At 39.8% G+C, this 16,810-nt stretch overlaps 1 protein-coding gene across 1 annotated transcript; it reads left to right on the forward strand.

Moving 5' to 3' along the window:
- The first annotated feature begins 6,146 nt into the window (after window positions 1-6,146).
- LOC144694074 (neuromedin-U receptor 1-like) lies at window positions 6,147-16,089 on the forward strand. The gene is made up of 3 exons (XM_078564433.1): window positions 6,147-6,237; window positions 6,590-7,528; window positions 15,740-16,089. Exons 2-3 carry the CDS (start codon window positions 6,601-6,603, stop codon window positions 16,087-16,089), a joined length of 1,278 nt encoding a protein of 425 aa, XP_078420559.1. The 5' UTR covers window positions 6,147-6,237; window positions 6,590-6,600.
- The last annotated feature ends 721 nt before the right edge of the window (window positions 16,090-16,810 follow it).

Raw genomic sequence — 16,810 nt, forward strand, 5'->3', positions numbered from 1 at the left:
AGTAACTTTCTCTTTCAGACATTAATCAATGAATTTCATACTTACAGCATTTTCTGTTTGTATTCATGGCTGAATTGGTCAAGCTCAGTGGGCTTTAGATTTACTGCTTCTGCTCATTAATATCTTGTTTGATGATTGCTCCAAATATGGTCCTTTTAACAGCTGAACCACCACAAAGAACTGTGATTAACATTAACATGAATTCATAGCTTGTAGTTCACTTCTGTGCATTTTTATTTAAAGATAACGACTAGATAACTGGCAGCATGGAGTTATTGAACTTGACAGTGCTGAAAAGGTTAAATTAAATGCACAGTTGAAATGATAAGAGCCCTGAAGATATTTATTAAATCTACTCTGTTAATTCAGTTCTCTCAAAATATTAACTGCAGTAACTTCCTATAGCTAGTACTCCTGAAAATGTAATTAATGATTGCTATTTAAATGAATTTGGCAACCCAAATAAACACAAATAGAATGATAAGATTAATAACAATTCAATGGACATGATGTTTTCCAATGTTCAGTACAAATGTTGATACTCCTCTAAAATTGTTACAGTGATATTGTAACTGATTGTGTAAAATATTGAGTTAAAATTTACAAAGTCAAGCCTATACCTAAAAGGTTACATTTGCAAAGGGGTTTTGTATGAAGATTAATTTAAAATGTAACTTTAGCAAAAACATAGTTGCTTACAAATGAAACACACATTGTTTAAGTATTATCACTTTACTCTACATTGAATATTAATAAATCAGAATTTTCTAATTTATTCAAAGGTTGACATTTAACATATTTAATCTTTTACACTATTTCTTTATAACATTGCATATATGCACCCACTGATATATGCAAATTTAACTGTTCATTTGCAGTAATTAGTTCTAAAAAACATTATTGTTCATTAGTCACAAATTGACTATCCTTTCAGGTTCTACATTATGTGACAACTTGAGATTGCCAGGACAATGGGAATACATCACCCTAACCGTAAGAATCAAAAGTGAAAAAAGTGCTCTACTTTGTATATCATGTAAATGTCAATAGCTTAGTGTGAATTCAAGATAGTACCTAATGAAAGGAAAGGGTTAGATTATAGGACTATTTGTGATCATCTTTTCTTTTGGTTACACTATTTACTGCTTCTGTGATCTTTTCATTTTTAATTAATAAATGTCTATGTTACTGACATTGCAATCTAACCATAGCCAGTACAGTAATACAAATTGAAAACGCCTTTCCCAAATTATTCATATTTTGTACAGATAGAGCTCCAAATATATCATTACCCACCAATTATTTTATTTCAGATATCTTGGGAAATAAAATGGAGGTCACTTCAAGCAGAGATTTTTTTCAGGGAGGTAGAGCAAGGTTGCACACAGGAGGACAAATGGGGAGCAGAACAGAACTTATGCTACAATGAGTGGGATGGATAGCCAGCTTGCAAATATGTAAGAAAGAAAGTAATACTGTCTGAAGATATATTTTAGTGGCCCAACAACACCTGGAAAGGAATAAAAATAAGTATAAAAAATTAAAAATGTAAATAAAAATTAAAATGTATAAACTGCAGCATTTACCTGGGAAAGCAACCTTGGGTCACAAAAAGCAGTTTGAGAACATGCAAGGGGAGGGATGGAAATTATTCTGCAAAGCCCCATGGTGGCCAGAGCCTGAAGTTACAGAAATGTGTAGATTCAAGGTAGTTTCATATTTTAAAAAAGCTTGCGTTTATATAGCATGCTTCAGGATCCCAAGATGTCCCAAAACAATTTGTGGCCAATGAAATATTTTTGAAACATAATGAATGTTATAAGATAGGAAAACATTGGGTGGGGCACGTCAGGAAAGATAGGGCAACTGTGACATTTGAAAGTCCCTATCTCCTATCATAGCACCATCTACAGGTGCCATAAGTAATGACAAAAATACGGAAGACAATAACAAGCGTACTCGTAGAAAACAGTTACAGATTTTCAATGGGCTATGCACCCACTACCAACCAACCCGCCACCTTGCAAAACTTTACATAGCTTTAGGATATGATGATGATTTGTCCATTGTTGTTGTTGCTAACAGCCTACAATGCACCTCCAATTAATCCAGGTTGTGAGTTCCACATGACTGTAGGGTCTGCTTTTCATGCAGAATATTTTCCTACATATAGGACATGAGATGTCAGATTGACCTAAGGGTTAATCTGTCCTTGATTTCCTTTGAGCTCCCTTTTATTTGGCTAACATGGAGGCTTCCAAAAGCAATACTAGCTTAAAACAATCCATGGTTCACCCCTGCTTCTAGAGGTGCATCATGTAACATTTCGCTTCCTAGGTAGGTGAACTTATTCACTATTGGCATTATGTGCCTTTCCATGGTAATAACTGGTGTAAAAGGATTTCAGGGGCAGGCTGTACATGACTTCTGTTCTCCTTAGACTGATAAGGAGGCCAAATTTCTTACAGGCATCTAAGAAATAGTTCATCATGACTTAGAGGCCCTCTTCCATGTGGGTAAAAGGAGCCCCAGTCATCAAGAAAGAAAAACTTTCCAACAAGTTCTTCAAAAATCTTAGTTTTGGACAGAGGGAGCAATGACTACACAATATGCATGCCTCCTGAAATGAATATACATTGTTTTAACCAAGTTTCCAAAGGCACAAGTACCTATATGCAAGGAAACAAATGTGGAGACACAGGAGGGATTGGAAACTTCAGTCCTTTTTCATGATTCTGGTCATTATGCTGTTATAGAACTAGCAGATTGTTTAAGTAAACATTTGGAGACAGACAACTTTGGCCAATAGTTTCTAGACGTCCTCCCCACTGACTGCATTGTAAGCTTTTGTGAGATCAATAAAAACAGGGTAAGGATTTTAGTAATAGTTCCATGCCTACTAAGAAAATCAGCAGAATGACCTTTTTAGGAATACTTTCAAGCTTAGATGCCATGTTGGATTTTACAGCAAGGCTGATCATAGGTTTTGCTGTGTTCCTGTTCAGAGTATCCTGGTCAGTTGACATTCACTGAATCGGGTTTCGCTGTGAGTAACAATGTTGACATTATAGGGCCTTCGTTCCCAATCAATCAGGCCACTTCCCCTTTCTGGTGTGCTGGTGTGTTCTCACATTCCACGCTGCTTTATTTAAGTCTCAGCCAATTATGTGGGATTCCTGCCAGCTGCATATCTGTGGGTTCATATTGACAGCTTTCCAGGGTCCACCCCTGATGCTTCGGCACTGCCCATCTGGCTTTGGGAAGTGGTAGATTGTTGTGTAGATGAAAATAACACCAATGCACGAATTGGAATATACTGAGGATGATATGCGCAGATCGTGCCTCAATCTCTCAACTCCCTTTATCTAGACCCAATGACAAGACAGAGTTGTGGCAGCTGGAGATTAAGTCAGCTGGAGCGGGTGACCTCTGCTATCTGCTACATTTATATCAATGACCTCAGCTGTCCACAAAGCAATGCTATTGTGCACTCACAGTCAGCAAAATTAGCACAGCTACCAAGTCCACAATGTTGCCACAGTAGTCTTCATGCTCCAGAAAGGGATTTAGGTGCCTCCCCATCATTCAAGGACTTCCACCCAAGAGCTACCCTTTGCCTAGTGTTATGACCAGTCCCCAGGCAAGGTTCCCCAAATTTGTTGTGGCCCCAGACGAGGTACCCCAAATTGTTATGCTCCTGGGTGAGGAGGGATGTACTGGCTCCCCTTCTTTATTAAACCCCTTTGGTTGGTAGCAACCAGGCTAATTTAAAAAGGGTCTCTTCCCTCATGGATACCTTTTCCCAGTCCAAATGTATTTATGTTTTAAAAGGAGCCAATTTAACCAGTCTTGAGTCAAAGAAAGATTGAGTCTATTAGTTAGTAAAATGAGAGAAAAAATAATAAAAATACAATACACATACACACAGATTAGAAATGAGTCCAGAAATAGGAGTTAAAAAAGATAAACAAATCAGTCTTTGGCTTGTCTGTCAGGAGTAGATGATGAAACATTGCAGCTGTTAAGATGGATGACTCCAGTAGAGATGACTTTGTCAGTTGAGCAGTGGGTTTGGAGATTCTTGGTTCTGCAAGTTACCTGAAAGGAGTTATCCTGTTTCCTTTATGACTGTGGATCTGCTGACTTGTGACTTGCCTCCAGCAATCAGAGAGAGACACTTCTTTATCTACAAGTGCAGGGATGCCTAGTCGATGTTCTTCAGCTGTGACCTTGACAGCACACCCTTGCACACCAGGCCTGGGACACGAAAACTAGTACACAGAGGCCAGGGTTGCAGATGGCTTTTTAACCCCTTGTGTATTCTGGAGGAGAAAATACAAACATGTCTTTTGCCCTGAAACTGCTTTCTTTCAACTCACATCATGCCCACAGTCTGGGATATAAATCACAGGAGACAGTTTCTGCTGAGATGGTAATCAGCCTCCATTATCTCCACAACCACAGGAGATTAAAGTTCAGTTTTTGCAACGCATCTCTTCCTTTGAGGTGTCTCTGTCTGAGCTAGGCCTTGACAACTTTTTAGGTGGGATATTCTGTTCTCTGGACTAGTTGATTGAGTGTAATCCGTTTAGGAATTTTCCAGCAAGTGGTGACTTTACAGTCTCAGTGAGCTTTTGCTTGTATGCCCTTTTTAAAAAAAACCATGTCTTACTTAAAAGTTCAATATGCGCATAAGTAATTCAGGGCTATGATCTGTGGTCATGACACTAGTTTCCAAGGATGTAGGCACCACGTCCTATGGGAAGTTGCTGTGCAGCTTTAAAGTCCAGAGGCAGGAGTCCACCCATTCCTATTTAAATGAGCCACTCCTAATGCCACACCTGACATTACATACAGATAGGTGAATATTTTGTCAGAGTGTTGATTTTATTTGGGTGTGTGGGGGTGGTGAAACTGACAAAGGAGTTTAGCTAATGTTAAAGGGGGCATGAGTGTAAATATCAGGACTGAGAATAGGAAGCAGTCACCTCTAGTTAAGCACGGGTACTTATTTTCTTTGGGCATTGTTTATTTCTTAAAAACGCCATTCACATAAAACTTCTACACTGTGTGGGCCTTAAATTTGGCCGTTTCTTTGAGTAAGTTAAGTATTTTTTGTGCCAAAGGGACATTTTTAATGCCACTGACACCTCTTTCAGCAATGCCCAAAGTGGACGCAGGTAGAAGCTCCTGCCATCCATTGTATCTGCTCTATTGAAATTAATGATAACAGGACTCCACGGAAGGAGCTAGGATTTATTTGAAATTATCACTACATATTTTTCCCCTTTCACGACACGGGCGACAGATCTTTTCATTAACCTATGCACCTAGTTGGCATCAGCATGAAAATATTTTAAATGCCGATTTGAGACAGAGATGATCAAAATCGTAATGGTCACCAGCAATTTAGATTCACTTATCATATTCAAAGAACAAACTGCTTTGTGAATGTGAAAATGAAGTCATCACGTTTATTTCCAGTGTTTCCATTTCTCATTACGGTGATTCTTCCTGCCTTGTGGGGGGTGGTGTGTAGGAACTGAGCTGAATGTAAATCCCTCCTTTTAATGCACAAAGTAAGATTAGAAAATTCAGTTACAGGGAAGAAAATAATTAAAATTTAAATACCCATATATTCAACTCAAAAAAAACATACTTGCCGACTCCTTGACCGATTACCATAGAAATCATCATGAAATAATCTTTAAACTGTTGATACAAAGAGTTTGGAACTGTACATTTTTCCAGTGACCTGCCCAGCAGGTCGCACAAGACAAACAATAAAATGAACACATTAAACATGCCCTGGGGCTATTAGTGCAGCTTTTTTGATTGTGTTTCGGCTCCCCGAGAGGTCAAGTTTTTGTGTGAGGATGGAAACCCGTCTCTGTTCATAGGGCTGCATCCTGCAGAAAGGGTCAGTTCAAATCAGTGCAAATCAATCTACACACGACATAATTCTTAAAGATTCGGAACGCTTAATTATTCCTTGTGGACGTCAGAAGCGATGCAAACTTCAATGTATTTAGAATGAGAGTCACCTCACAAGCAGCTGGAAACCTGTGGCGGCGGTGCTCCTTTTCAGTGCGGTTGCCTGCTGGTGGGTGGAAGCTTCGATGCTCAGTGACAAAGGATGGATGGTGTGTAGCTGTCTGCCTGAAGATCAGCTCTCAGGGACTGAGAATAACCTACTGACTGACGCCTAAACTCAGTTCTGAAGAATAATACCGTGCAGTAAGTAGATTCAACTGATCACTCAGGGCTACCTGTAATAAAATCTTATCACAGACTTATTACATTTGTAAATGATGAAACATAACTTTGCTGCTTCGAGAAACAAAACGGAAATCCTTAGTCTGTGTAATTTAGTATGTTTTCTTATCAATCGTTGGTCTTTATAGCCTGTTTAAAAGTAACAGTTCCACCCAACTAAGGGGAAGCTACTTTTCTATAATAAAACCGATAGAAAGGTTCCAATGATGCCGAACTATATATTTGAAAGGAGTGACAAAGTTTAAAAGCGATGCAGACTCAATTTCACCATGCCTTCTTATATTCACATGTTCATCTCCTTTCATTCTTGCAGGGGGAGTAACAATGCAACTTTCACCGAGCCAAGAGCAATTCCCCAAAAACTGTTCTCAGATGGAGTTGTTGAAAAATCGGAGTCCGTTTCTCCAAACTATTTACCAATATTTCTGCAACGCCACCTATCAACAGCAGGACCTCACCTGGAATGACACTGTCCCAGAGGACTTCTTTATGTCCAAAGAAGAACTGCTGTTCAAGTACCTGGGTCCGAGGAGATCCACCTTTTTCACACCCGTCAGCATCACTTATCTCTGTATCTTTGTGGTAGGTGCGCTTGGGAATGTTTTAACCTGCACCGTTATAGCGAAGCACAAGGTTATGAGAACTCCCACCAATTATTACTTATTCAGCTTGGCAATTTCGGATCTCCTGGTCCTGATTTTGGGTATGCCTTTGGAACTTTATGAAATGTGGAGGAACTACCCGTTTCTCCTGGGTAAGGCAGGCTGTCACTTTAAAACGTTCCTTTTTGAGACGGTTTGCTTTGCCTCAATATTAAACGTGACGGCCCTCAGTGTTGAGAGGTACATCGCCGTTGTGCATCCCCTTAAAGCAAAGTATGTTGTTACCAGAACTCATGCCAAACGTGTCATCTTAACGGTCTGGGTGATTTCCTTTTGTTCGGCTATTCCCAACACTAGCCTCCATGGCATCTATTACCTGAATACACCATTTGGGGAACACATTGAAGAGTCCGCTATCTGTGTGTTGATAAAGCCAGCCTGGATGTATAATCTCATCATTCAGATCACCACGGTGCTTTTTTTCTTCGCCCCGATGATCACGATAAGTATGTTGTACTTACTGATCGGGTTGCAATTGAAACGAGAAAAGGCATTTTCCGAGTTCAAGCCTGGAATCGGAAATTGCAATTACCAGACCGCTCGCATGAAGCAAGAACAGGCCAGGCGCGGCCAAGTCACTAAAATGCTGTGTAAGTTTGAAGCAAAAGAACTTCTATTCAAATAACTCGGATCTGACCTCCCTCGACCTTTTGTTAATAAAAAAACTAATTTGTAGGAATGCTAGTCCTTTCCTTTTACTCGATTTTCAGGTTTAGTGTGTGGTTATCAATGTATATCAATATCTCAGTTCTAGCATTGTGGAGTAACTGCTATGAAAAATAAATAAGCAGTATTTTGTCGGGAAGCATTATGGTCCTAATTAATTAGAATGTTGATTGTCAAAATTAATTACTACTGTTGGGGTTTTAAAAAATGTTATGAAGCATTTTTCAGTGCAAAAATGAAATGCTCTATAAATGTATGTCTACCTTGTTCACAAAGTTTGTTACAGGTGGAACTATACTGACCTCTATTTAAAATCTTAAGCTCTTTCTTTAGAATTAAATATATATATATATAAATATCCCAAGTAACAAGGAAAGGATTCTCTGGACAGTGAACAAAGGATGAAATAAAGTATTGATCCATTTAAAATGGTACTGGGCAAGTGGAAAATGGGGAAAGGGTGACAGTTATGGGTGCTGATGTTTCATTGATGACTGTGCAGCAATGATGCTCAACTGGCCAATTCAATTTGTTTGTCAACTGTATCTCACATTGACCTGAGCAACAAAAGAATTTGGTCCAAGTGCATTTGGATTTGTAAGCCATTCCCTAGGTGGCTATTTCAATGTTAAGAAAACATGTGTGAGAACTTTATTAAGTTTAAATGCTCCCTAGAACCCCAATGACTATCTTTAAATTGCAGCATCACACCACGCTGGGATGATACTGCACCAAATGTAAACTCTAAGTGGAGAGGGAGGAAAGGGTGGAGAAGCAGGGGCATAAAAAAGCAATGATAGGGTGCATGGCACTGCTGCCAGGGCCCTTTTTCTCATAGTAAGGCGAGAAGGAGGGTAGGGTGAGGGTAGACAGGGAGCGATAGGGATTATGAATGATGGGAAGTGATGTGGAAGAGGGGAAAACAGAAAAAGGAAAGGAGATGGAGGAGCGGGTACATGAATAGATGGAGAAGAATTGGGTAGCACTGAACTAAGGCAGTATCTCCTCTCCATTGAAGGGAACAGCACTTTTCTTCTCATGAGTGGGAAGAGAGCATTACGGAGGGCAGAAGTTTGGCTTTGGGTGGGAGCTGGTCCTAAGTTGTTTCTGGCTCAGAAGCTGGAAGAGGCATGAGCTGTTACTCAGTGAATAGAGGGAAAAATTGGAGGAACAAAAATGATTTTCATTGGGTGGGGTGAGGGTACAGATCGGAATGTGTTTGAAGCTGGGTTGTATTTGGATTCCCTGATCTCCAAGGGTCCCAAGGTCATCATATTTCTTCTTGCTATCAGACTCTCTAGCACATTATTTCCCTTACTATATACTGATAACTAATGATGCGTTGATCACATTGTTTTTTTTTGAGCAACTGATGGATAACTTGCAATTGAGCATATGGGGCATCATCAGAATTGCAAGATATTCCAGGATCCCAGGAGAAATCGTGCTTCTGTAATGGGGGCTTCTAGTTTCAGTTCCTCTTGGGCTGCATCATGACTTGGAGATGGAGCACACACTGCAGATTGAGGAAGCTGTGTTGAGAGGGAGGAGGGGAAGGGCTCTAAATTGAAGGCCCTACCCACCAAGTTCTTTTAGTGAGCACTTCTCTCTCTCTACCTTAGCCAGGAGCAATATCTGAGGCACTTATGTTTCACCAAGGAGGTAGTGACCTCCTACATCACAATGAAAGATTCACAATAGTGTAAGATGAAATAAACTACACACATGTGGCTCTGCTAAGTTTTTGAAACACAGCCAAGTATTCATAATGGTTACAACTGTCACAAAAGCTTCCAGCTACATTGCCTGAAACTGACGATAGAGAATAGTGTCCCATTTCGATTTCAAAACAGAGTTCTTGTCAATCATTGGAGGGGAGCAGGTGCAGAGGTTTTTTTCAACTTTCAAAAGGATGCTATTTTTAACAGTAAGAGCTGTCAGTTGATTTCAATCACAGCACAAAATGTGACATCTGAGACTGACAGGACTTCTCTTTTTACATTTTTAATACATTATGGCACTTTATTCAATAGAATAATTATTGCAATACATGATAACACAAACAAAATGGTGGTAAATGTAAAGGTCAACTTATCCTTGCAGGACAGATCCCTATTATGAATCACTGCATTGAAAACATATCTACATTACAATACAGCAAAGCAAAGGTGTCAAAATATTTTACACTTAGTTTTCAGAATGTTCCTGACTTCTCAGCAGGCTTCCCCCAGCTGTCACAAACTCTCCAAGAAGGTGGGTTTTTCTAGGCCTTCCAAATCCAACACCAGCACACAAAAATTGTGAGGGAGAAACTACACAATTTTCCTGTGGTCCTTACAATGGGGACCCTGAACTCAGAAGCGGTGAGTGCGCATTTTACACCCAAGGCCTTCCTGATCTGCCAAAAGGCTACACAAAAATGATGTGGGGTCCAAAAGATAGAGGAAAATAGTTTTTTTCTGTTGGAAAATCAAAGTTCAGCATTTCACAACCTGATTCACATCTCCATTGGGAGCCGAAAACCTGGTCCCTGGAGTTCATATCCTGTTCCGAGTGGGAACTCTGGGAAGCTTGTCATGTCCTGGATAACAATATGCTCAGGAAGTGTCATCACCTGCAGCAGCCTGAGCTCTGGGTCCTTGTTTTTTTTAACAACTTTATCGACTTACTTTACCAGCTACAACAATTTGTCTATGCGAATCTCTAGTTATTTTTGTTTGTGCACCCCCTTTTAAAATTGTACCATTTAGTTTATATTGCCTTTCCTCATTTGTCCTCCAAAATGTATGAAGTTACACTGCTCTGCATTAAATTTTATTTGTCATGTGTCTGTCTATTTCGCCAGTCTGTTTATGTGCTCTTTAAAGTCTACTACTACTTTCCTTACTATTTATTATATTTGTAAGATTTGTGTCATCTGCCAACTTTGAAATTGTGCCCCCAATATCCACATTTGTACCCTAAACCTGCCCTAGTATGATCTCCATCTCTTCAGGATCATAGAGAACAGTGTTGCCTATGTCTGCCCATTTGCTGTCACTGTAACAACATCCCCTTTAATGGTGATCAGGAGCATTTTAAGATCTGTTACCTTGAGGGAGCTTCCAACCAAATGTGCTATAGTTAAGCTCACTTGGCAAGTTTTTCACTTGCCAGCATCTATTCAAATTAGATGAAGAATTCCTGTGTAAAAACTTGGCATAGTCTGCCCTCTGAGCTATTATTATCTGCCAATTTAACCCCACTAGTTGAAGTCTCATTAAATAAGGGCTCCCATCTCTAAATGATATGTATTGTGTCAATCAGGAACATGACACAAAAGACAACATGCAGTTCATTCATTTTAAGTTAAGTGGTACGTTCAAGCAATTGTTTATATATGAAATGTATTTCTGTTGATTAAGGTACAGTATAGATACCTGTACTTTGAAGTAATTTTCTTCAAGTATGGAATATTTGAGATAGTTAAATGGATTGCTTTATTTCCTATGGAAATAGAAGCATTCAACATTGTTTTAATGCTACAGTTAAAGAATCAACAAGGGAATTTCATATGTAATATTCAAAGAAATTAGTTTCAAAGGTCTGGCATATTCATTCCACGCAACAGCTGTGATACTTATCCTGCCATGATCTGAAAACCAGGAATCCATGGGAAAAGTGATGAAAGTGTTTACTGTGGGAAATCTGGCTTTAGCACCTACTTAATGCAAGCAGAAAATGCAGACAGATTATTGTTACTGTTATTTCTTGTTGTATCTGGGAAGGAGCCAGAGGTAAAGTTCAGAGCTGCATTGCAAAGGCAATGCACAGTTGACCTTGATTGCAACAGGCAACATTGTGCCAGCAGCTCAAAAACAAAAACAGAATTACCTGGAAAAACTCAGCAGGTCTGGCAGCATCAGCGGAGAAGAAAAGTGCCTGCAGCTGTTTGAAGGAGGCAACACACCACCATCTGACAGCCTCACTAGAAAGGTACTGCTCTTCTGAAGTAGATACATTGTTCTGGGCCTATACACTCTACATGGAAACAGGAATGGGCCATTCAGCCCCTCCAGCCTGTTCTGTCATTCTGTTAGTTCAGAACTGATCATCTTAACTCCATCATAATAAAAGCAAAATACTGCAGATGCTGGAAATCTAGAACAAAAACAAAAATACCTGGAAAAACTCAGCAGGTCTGACAGCATCTGCAGAGAGGGATACAGTTAACGTTTCGAGTCCGAATGACTCTTCATCAGAACTAAGGAAAAACAGAAAAGAGGTGAAATATAAGCTGGTTTAAGGGGGGTGGGACAGGTAGAGCTGGATAGAGGGCTAGTGATAGGTGGAGAATGCCAAAAGATGTCATAGACAAAAGGACAAAGAGATGTTGACGGTGGTGATATTAGCTAAGAAATGTGCTAATGGGGACATTAAGGGTAGAAAGCTGGATGAGCAAGGGACAGATAGCCCTAGTGGGGGTGGGGTGGGGTGGGGCGGGATCGAAATAGGCTAAAAGGTAGAGATAAAACAATGGATGGAAATACATTTAAAAATAATGGAAATAGGTGGGAAAAGAAAAATATATATAAATTATTGGAAAAAGAGGGGATCGGAAAGGGGGTGGGGATGGAGGGATTGAATATTGAGTTCAACAACTTTAGATCATGAACTCTCTCCTCCATCCCCACCCCCTTTCCAATCCCCCTTTTTCCAATAATTTATATAGATTTTTCTTTTCCCACTTATTTCCATTATTTTTAAATGTATTTCCATCCATTGTTTTATCTCTACCTTTTAGCCTTTTTCGATCCCTTCCCCCCACCCCCACTGTACCTTGCTCGTCCTACTTTCTACCCTTAATGTCACCTATTAGCACATTTCTTAGATAATATCACCACCGTCAACACCTCTTTGTCCTTTTGTGTATGTCTTCTTTTGGCAATCTTCACCTATCACTGGCCCTCTATCCAGCTCTACCTGTCCCACCCCCCCCTTAAACCAGTTTATATTTCACCTCTCTTTTATTTTTCCTTAGTTCTGTTGAAGAGTCATATGGACTCAAAATGTTAACTGTGTTCCTCTCCGCAGATGCTGTCAGACCTGCTGAATTTTTCCAGGTATTTTTGTTTTTGATCTTAACTCCATCTACCATCTTCATTCAATAACCTTTAATACCCTTACCTAATATAAATTCTCCCTTGTCCTGGACTTCTCCACCAGAGGAAATACGTCCACCTATGCTATCAAATCCTTTAATCATTTTAAACACCTCAATTAAAGCATCCCTTAACCTTCTATGTTTTAGAGGTGTAGTGATTGAAGGTATAACCTTTCCTACTGCCTATTAGGGACCATGTGATTGTACCCCACGAGTGAGCCCTAAGCGCGAGTAATCGGGGGTGGGGGGGAAGGGTGGTGGGGAGCGGTGGGGTGTGGCAGAGCTTTCTAGTCATGGACCTGGTTCAAACATGTAGCTTCTAAAAGAGCTCTATAATAAAGTTATCTGTTTCAAGTAAGAAATCTGTCCGGTACGTCAAGTCATTACATTTGGCGATGAGGGTAAAATAGCTCTGACGCTGCACCTCGCCTTGTGAATGTGAATACATCAGCTCTTAAAAACGAAATGGCTTAATGGAAGTATTTCAGCAGTGACTCCAAAGTTAATCTGTTACAGATGTGGGGGTAACCACGTACCGGACACCTGCAGATTCAAGGAGACAGAATGCCATTACTGCCACAGGAAAGGGTACATCATAAAGCAATGCAGGGCAAAATCGAGACAGCCCATAAGACAGCAGAACAAAATGAATGAAGTGAATAATATAACAGAACCTGAAGCTGCCAATGCCAATATCTATTCCCTGAACAAGCAGTAAAAACTGAACCAATGACCGTCACCATTCAAGTGAATGGGAAGCCACTAATCTTGGAGGTAGACACGGGAGCATTGACCACAGTGGTGGGAGAGCACACTTCTTAATACCTAAATGAAGGTACCCAGTCATTCCATTGCTCAAGAAATAGAGTTAAGCTGACAAGATGGAATCATGTTGTGGGTATCAAGAATCATCGCCCCTTCGGAAGGAAGAGGACCACCCTTGACAAAGCTTCATAGTGCACATCCAGGCATGTTGAAGAGGAAGATGCTTGCGCAAAGCTATGTCTGGTGGCCAGGCTTAGGCAGTGACATTGAAAGTATGGTCAAGCACTGCCTCCAGTGTCAGCAACAACAGAAGTTACCTGTTTCAACTCCACTGCATCTGTGGGAGTGCTCTGATCAACCCTGGGTTTAGATACATATAGTCTATGTAGGTCAATTTTTAGGTACCATATTATTATTGATCATCGATACGCACTCTGAGTAGATGGATGTGTACAAAGTTAGATCACCGACAATGAGTGCTGCGTCAATGTTTTATTATACATGGCCTAACGGAAGTCATTGTTTCAGATAACAGTACAGTCTTTACTAGTATAGAATTTCAGAGATTCATGAGTTTAGATGGAATCAAACATGTTAAAACAAAACCATATCATCCCTCATCAAATGAGTTAGCCGCAAGAGCAGTGCAAACTTTCAAATCAGGAATGAAGAGGTTATCCAAGGGTACTTTTGAAACTTGACTTTCACGTTTTCTTCTCAATTGTTGTACGACTCCCCGTGCAACTGCGGGTTCAACGCCATCTGAATTATTGGTGAAACGCCGTCTACGTCCAATGTTAAGTCTGGTGTTTCCGAACTTAGAGGGGAAAATAGAGAAGAATCAAAATAATCAAAAATTGAATCATGACATTCATAGCATGCTCAAAGATTTTCTGTAGGAGATACAGTTTTTGTGCGGAATTTTGGAAATGGACCTAGTTTGGTTCCTGGTATAATTGTCTCAGAAACTGGACACTTGTCATTCCAAGTGGAAGTGGAAGACCGGGTTGTTTGAAAATATGTGGATCATCTAAGGAATAGTGAGACAATCAGCTATCCTGCCTGTAATTGATACCGAACCCTTAATCTCTGAGGTGACAGACCTAGAATAGACATACCTGATGTCTCTGTTGAATTGCCTAACTCTGAACTGCCACTTCCTAATGATGTATCCAATGCTGCAGTCCCCGATCATGTCGATCCAGTGGGAGACCCTCAAGTGATAGAGCTACGCTGCTCTAACCAAATAAAGAAACCAACTCAGAGACTTAATCTTTGATCATTTGACCTGTTTATATGTATATGCTGTGGATTAAAATATTCTTTGTAAATAAGATATGTAAAAAAAACTAAAGTGGGAGGAAACATAGTGATTGAAGGTATAACCTTTCCTACTGCATGTTAGGGGTCATATGATTGTTCCCAATGAATGAGCCCTAAGCGCATGTAATCCGAGGGATGGAGCTTTCTAGTCGTGAACCAGAGCTCTGTAATAAAATTATCTGTTTCAAGTAAGAAATCTGTTCAGTACATTAAGTTATTACAAGAGGATACAGCACTAATCTATACAACCTGTTCTCATAATTTAATCCTTTAGCCCCAGTGTTGTTCTGATTATTCTGCGCTTGTACCTCCTCCAGGGTCAATATACCTTTATCAAGCTGCTACGTCAGGAATTGAATGCAATACTCAGATGGGTTTCATCAGAATTCTGTAAAGCTGTAACATGACTTCTACCCTTTGTATTCCAGCCCTCTATTGGAAAGGTATGGATTCTGATGAGCATACGTCCTTATATTCAACCTCCCTGCAAATGCATCTGCAGTTTTATTTGTTCCCTCTAGAAGTAAATCTCTTCCTCTAGCCAGTGAAATTGTTAGGAAGATCCTCATTTAGAAAAAAATACATTGCCAGAAGCTTCTAAACATCTCAACAATCTGTATAAGCACTTTGAAATCATCAGAATCCTCGACAACCATTGTAAACAACCCCAGCCAAATGTCTCCCAAACCTTTGCAGTATCTTATAGACAGGTGAGTATCTCTTTAAATACTGCTGCAAGTGGCCACTTCTTGACTAGCTTAGCCCTTGTTTTAGGGAAACTGGATATTACTTTCAATCAGTGAAACATTTTTGGTTTTGACTATTTTGAATGTTTAGTTACAACACCTCAAAAGTATTCTATTTTTAATTTTTTGCACTATTGATTATATTTTGTTCTTTTCAGTTGTTCTGGTGATTGTGTTTGGAATCTGCTGGGCACCTTTCCACACAGATCGATTAATGTGGATTCTGATAAACAACTGGACTGGAGAATTGCACAGATTGTATCAGTATGTACATATTGTCTCGGGTGTGTTTTTCTATTTTAGCTCAGCAGTCAATCCTATCCTCTATAACCTCATGTCTACTCGATTCAGAGAGATGTTTAAAGAAGTGATGTGTAGGCGAAAATTCCAAAGTTCCAAACCTAGATGGTACTCTGCAAGCATAACCAGGATGACAACCCGTAGCACAGTGTTGGAATCCAGTCCATGTAATGGAATACCATTGTCTGATATTGAAGACTACGAGTAGTATCATGAATGTGGAAATGTGGATGAAAGTCTAACTTCAGTTAATTCATTATGTTACATTATGGCTACAGTAGCATGTTGTGGACCTTTTAAATGGTTGATTTTATTCACACTGTACACCATGAGTTTAACTATGATGAAGTTTAAAAAAAAGTTCTCATGTATAAACCTGATGAAATGTCCATTATATTTTAAAAGTTTTAGTCCTTGGGCCTTCCCTCTGCCATTGTTCTATTCTCTTTACCTGAAGGATAAAAACTTGCATGTATATAGAGTTTTCATATATCCTTGTAGGTCTTGCTCAGGCCTTTGACCCCTTCCTGACTCATGACTCCTGTGGGGTAGGTGATTTGAGCCCGACAGACAGTGTAGAAAAGATAAGAATGCCTGTAAACATTCTTGTTGCATTGCACACAATTTGCACTCTTACCAGTGAAAATGGCATTGAGGTCCTATTGATGCCAAAGGGCCCTGATTTAAATATGTTAATAAGGTTCCAACCTGCTTTATTGCAGGTGATTTTCACAGTGCTACTGCCTCTTGCTTTGCCTACAGGCAGTTACAGTTGCTATGGCTCTTTTTGATTACTTGGAGGTTTTGGGAGTGAAATTGATCTTTGCCAGCAGTGCAAATCACTGTCTGAGTCACAAGTCTCTTTTACAGCTTGCTTAAAAATCAAGTGTGGCGCAGCATGGTTTCACTATGAGTGTATTCATGCTATT

Source organism: Cetorhinus maximus, chromosome 19 (assembly GCF_964194155.1).
Source record: "Cetorhinus maximus chromosome 19, sCetMax3.hap1.1, whole genome shotgun sequence".
NCBI lineage: Eukaryota > Metazoa > Chordata > Chondrichthyes > Lamniformes > Cetorhinidae > Cetorhinus > Cetorhinus maximus.

Excerpts from the sequence above, each read along its gene's own strand:
- LOC144694074 (XM_078564433.1), top strand. The coding sequence starts at position 6,601 with ATGCAACTTTCACCGAGCCAAGAGCAATTCCCCAAAAACTGTTCTCAG. Across the intron at positions 7,529-15,739 it reads CCAAGTCACTAAAATGCTGT|TTGTTCTGGTGATTGTGTTT; the intron begins GTAAGTTTGAAG and ends TGTTCTTTTCAG.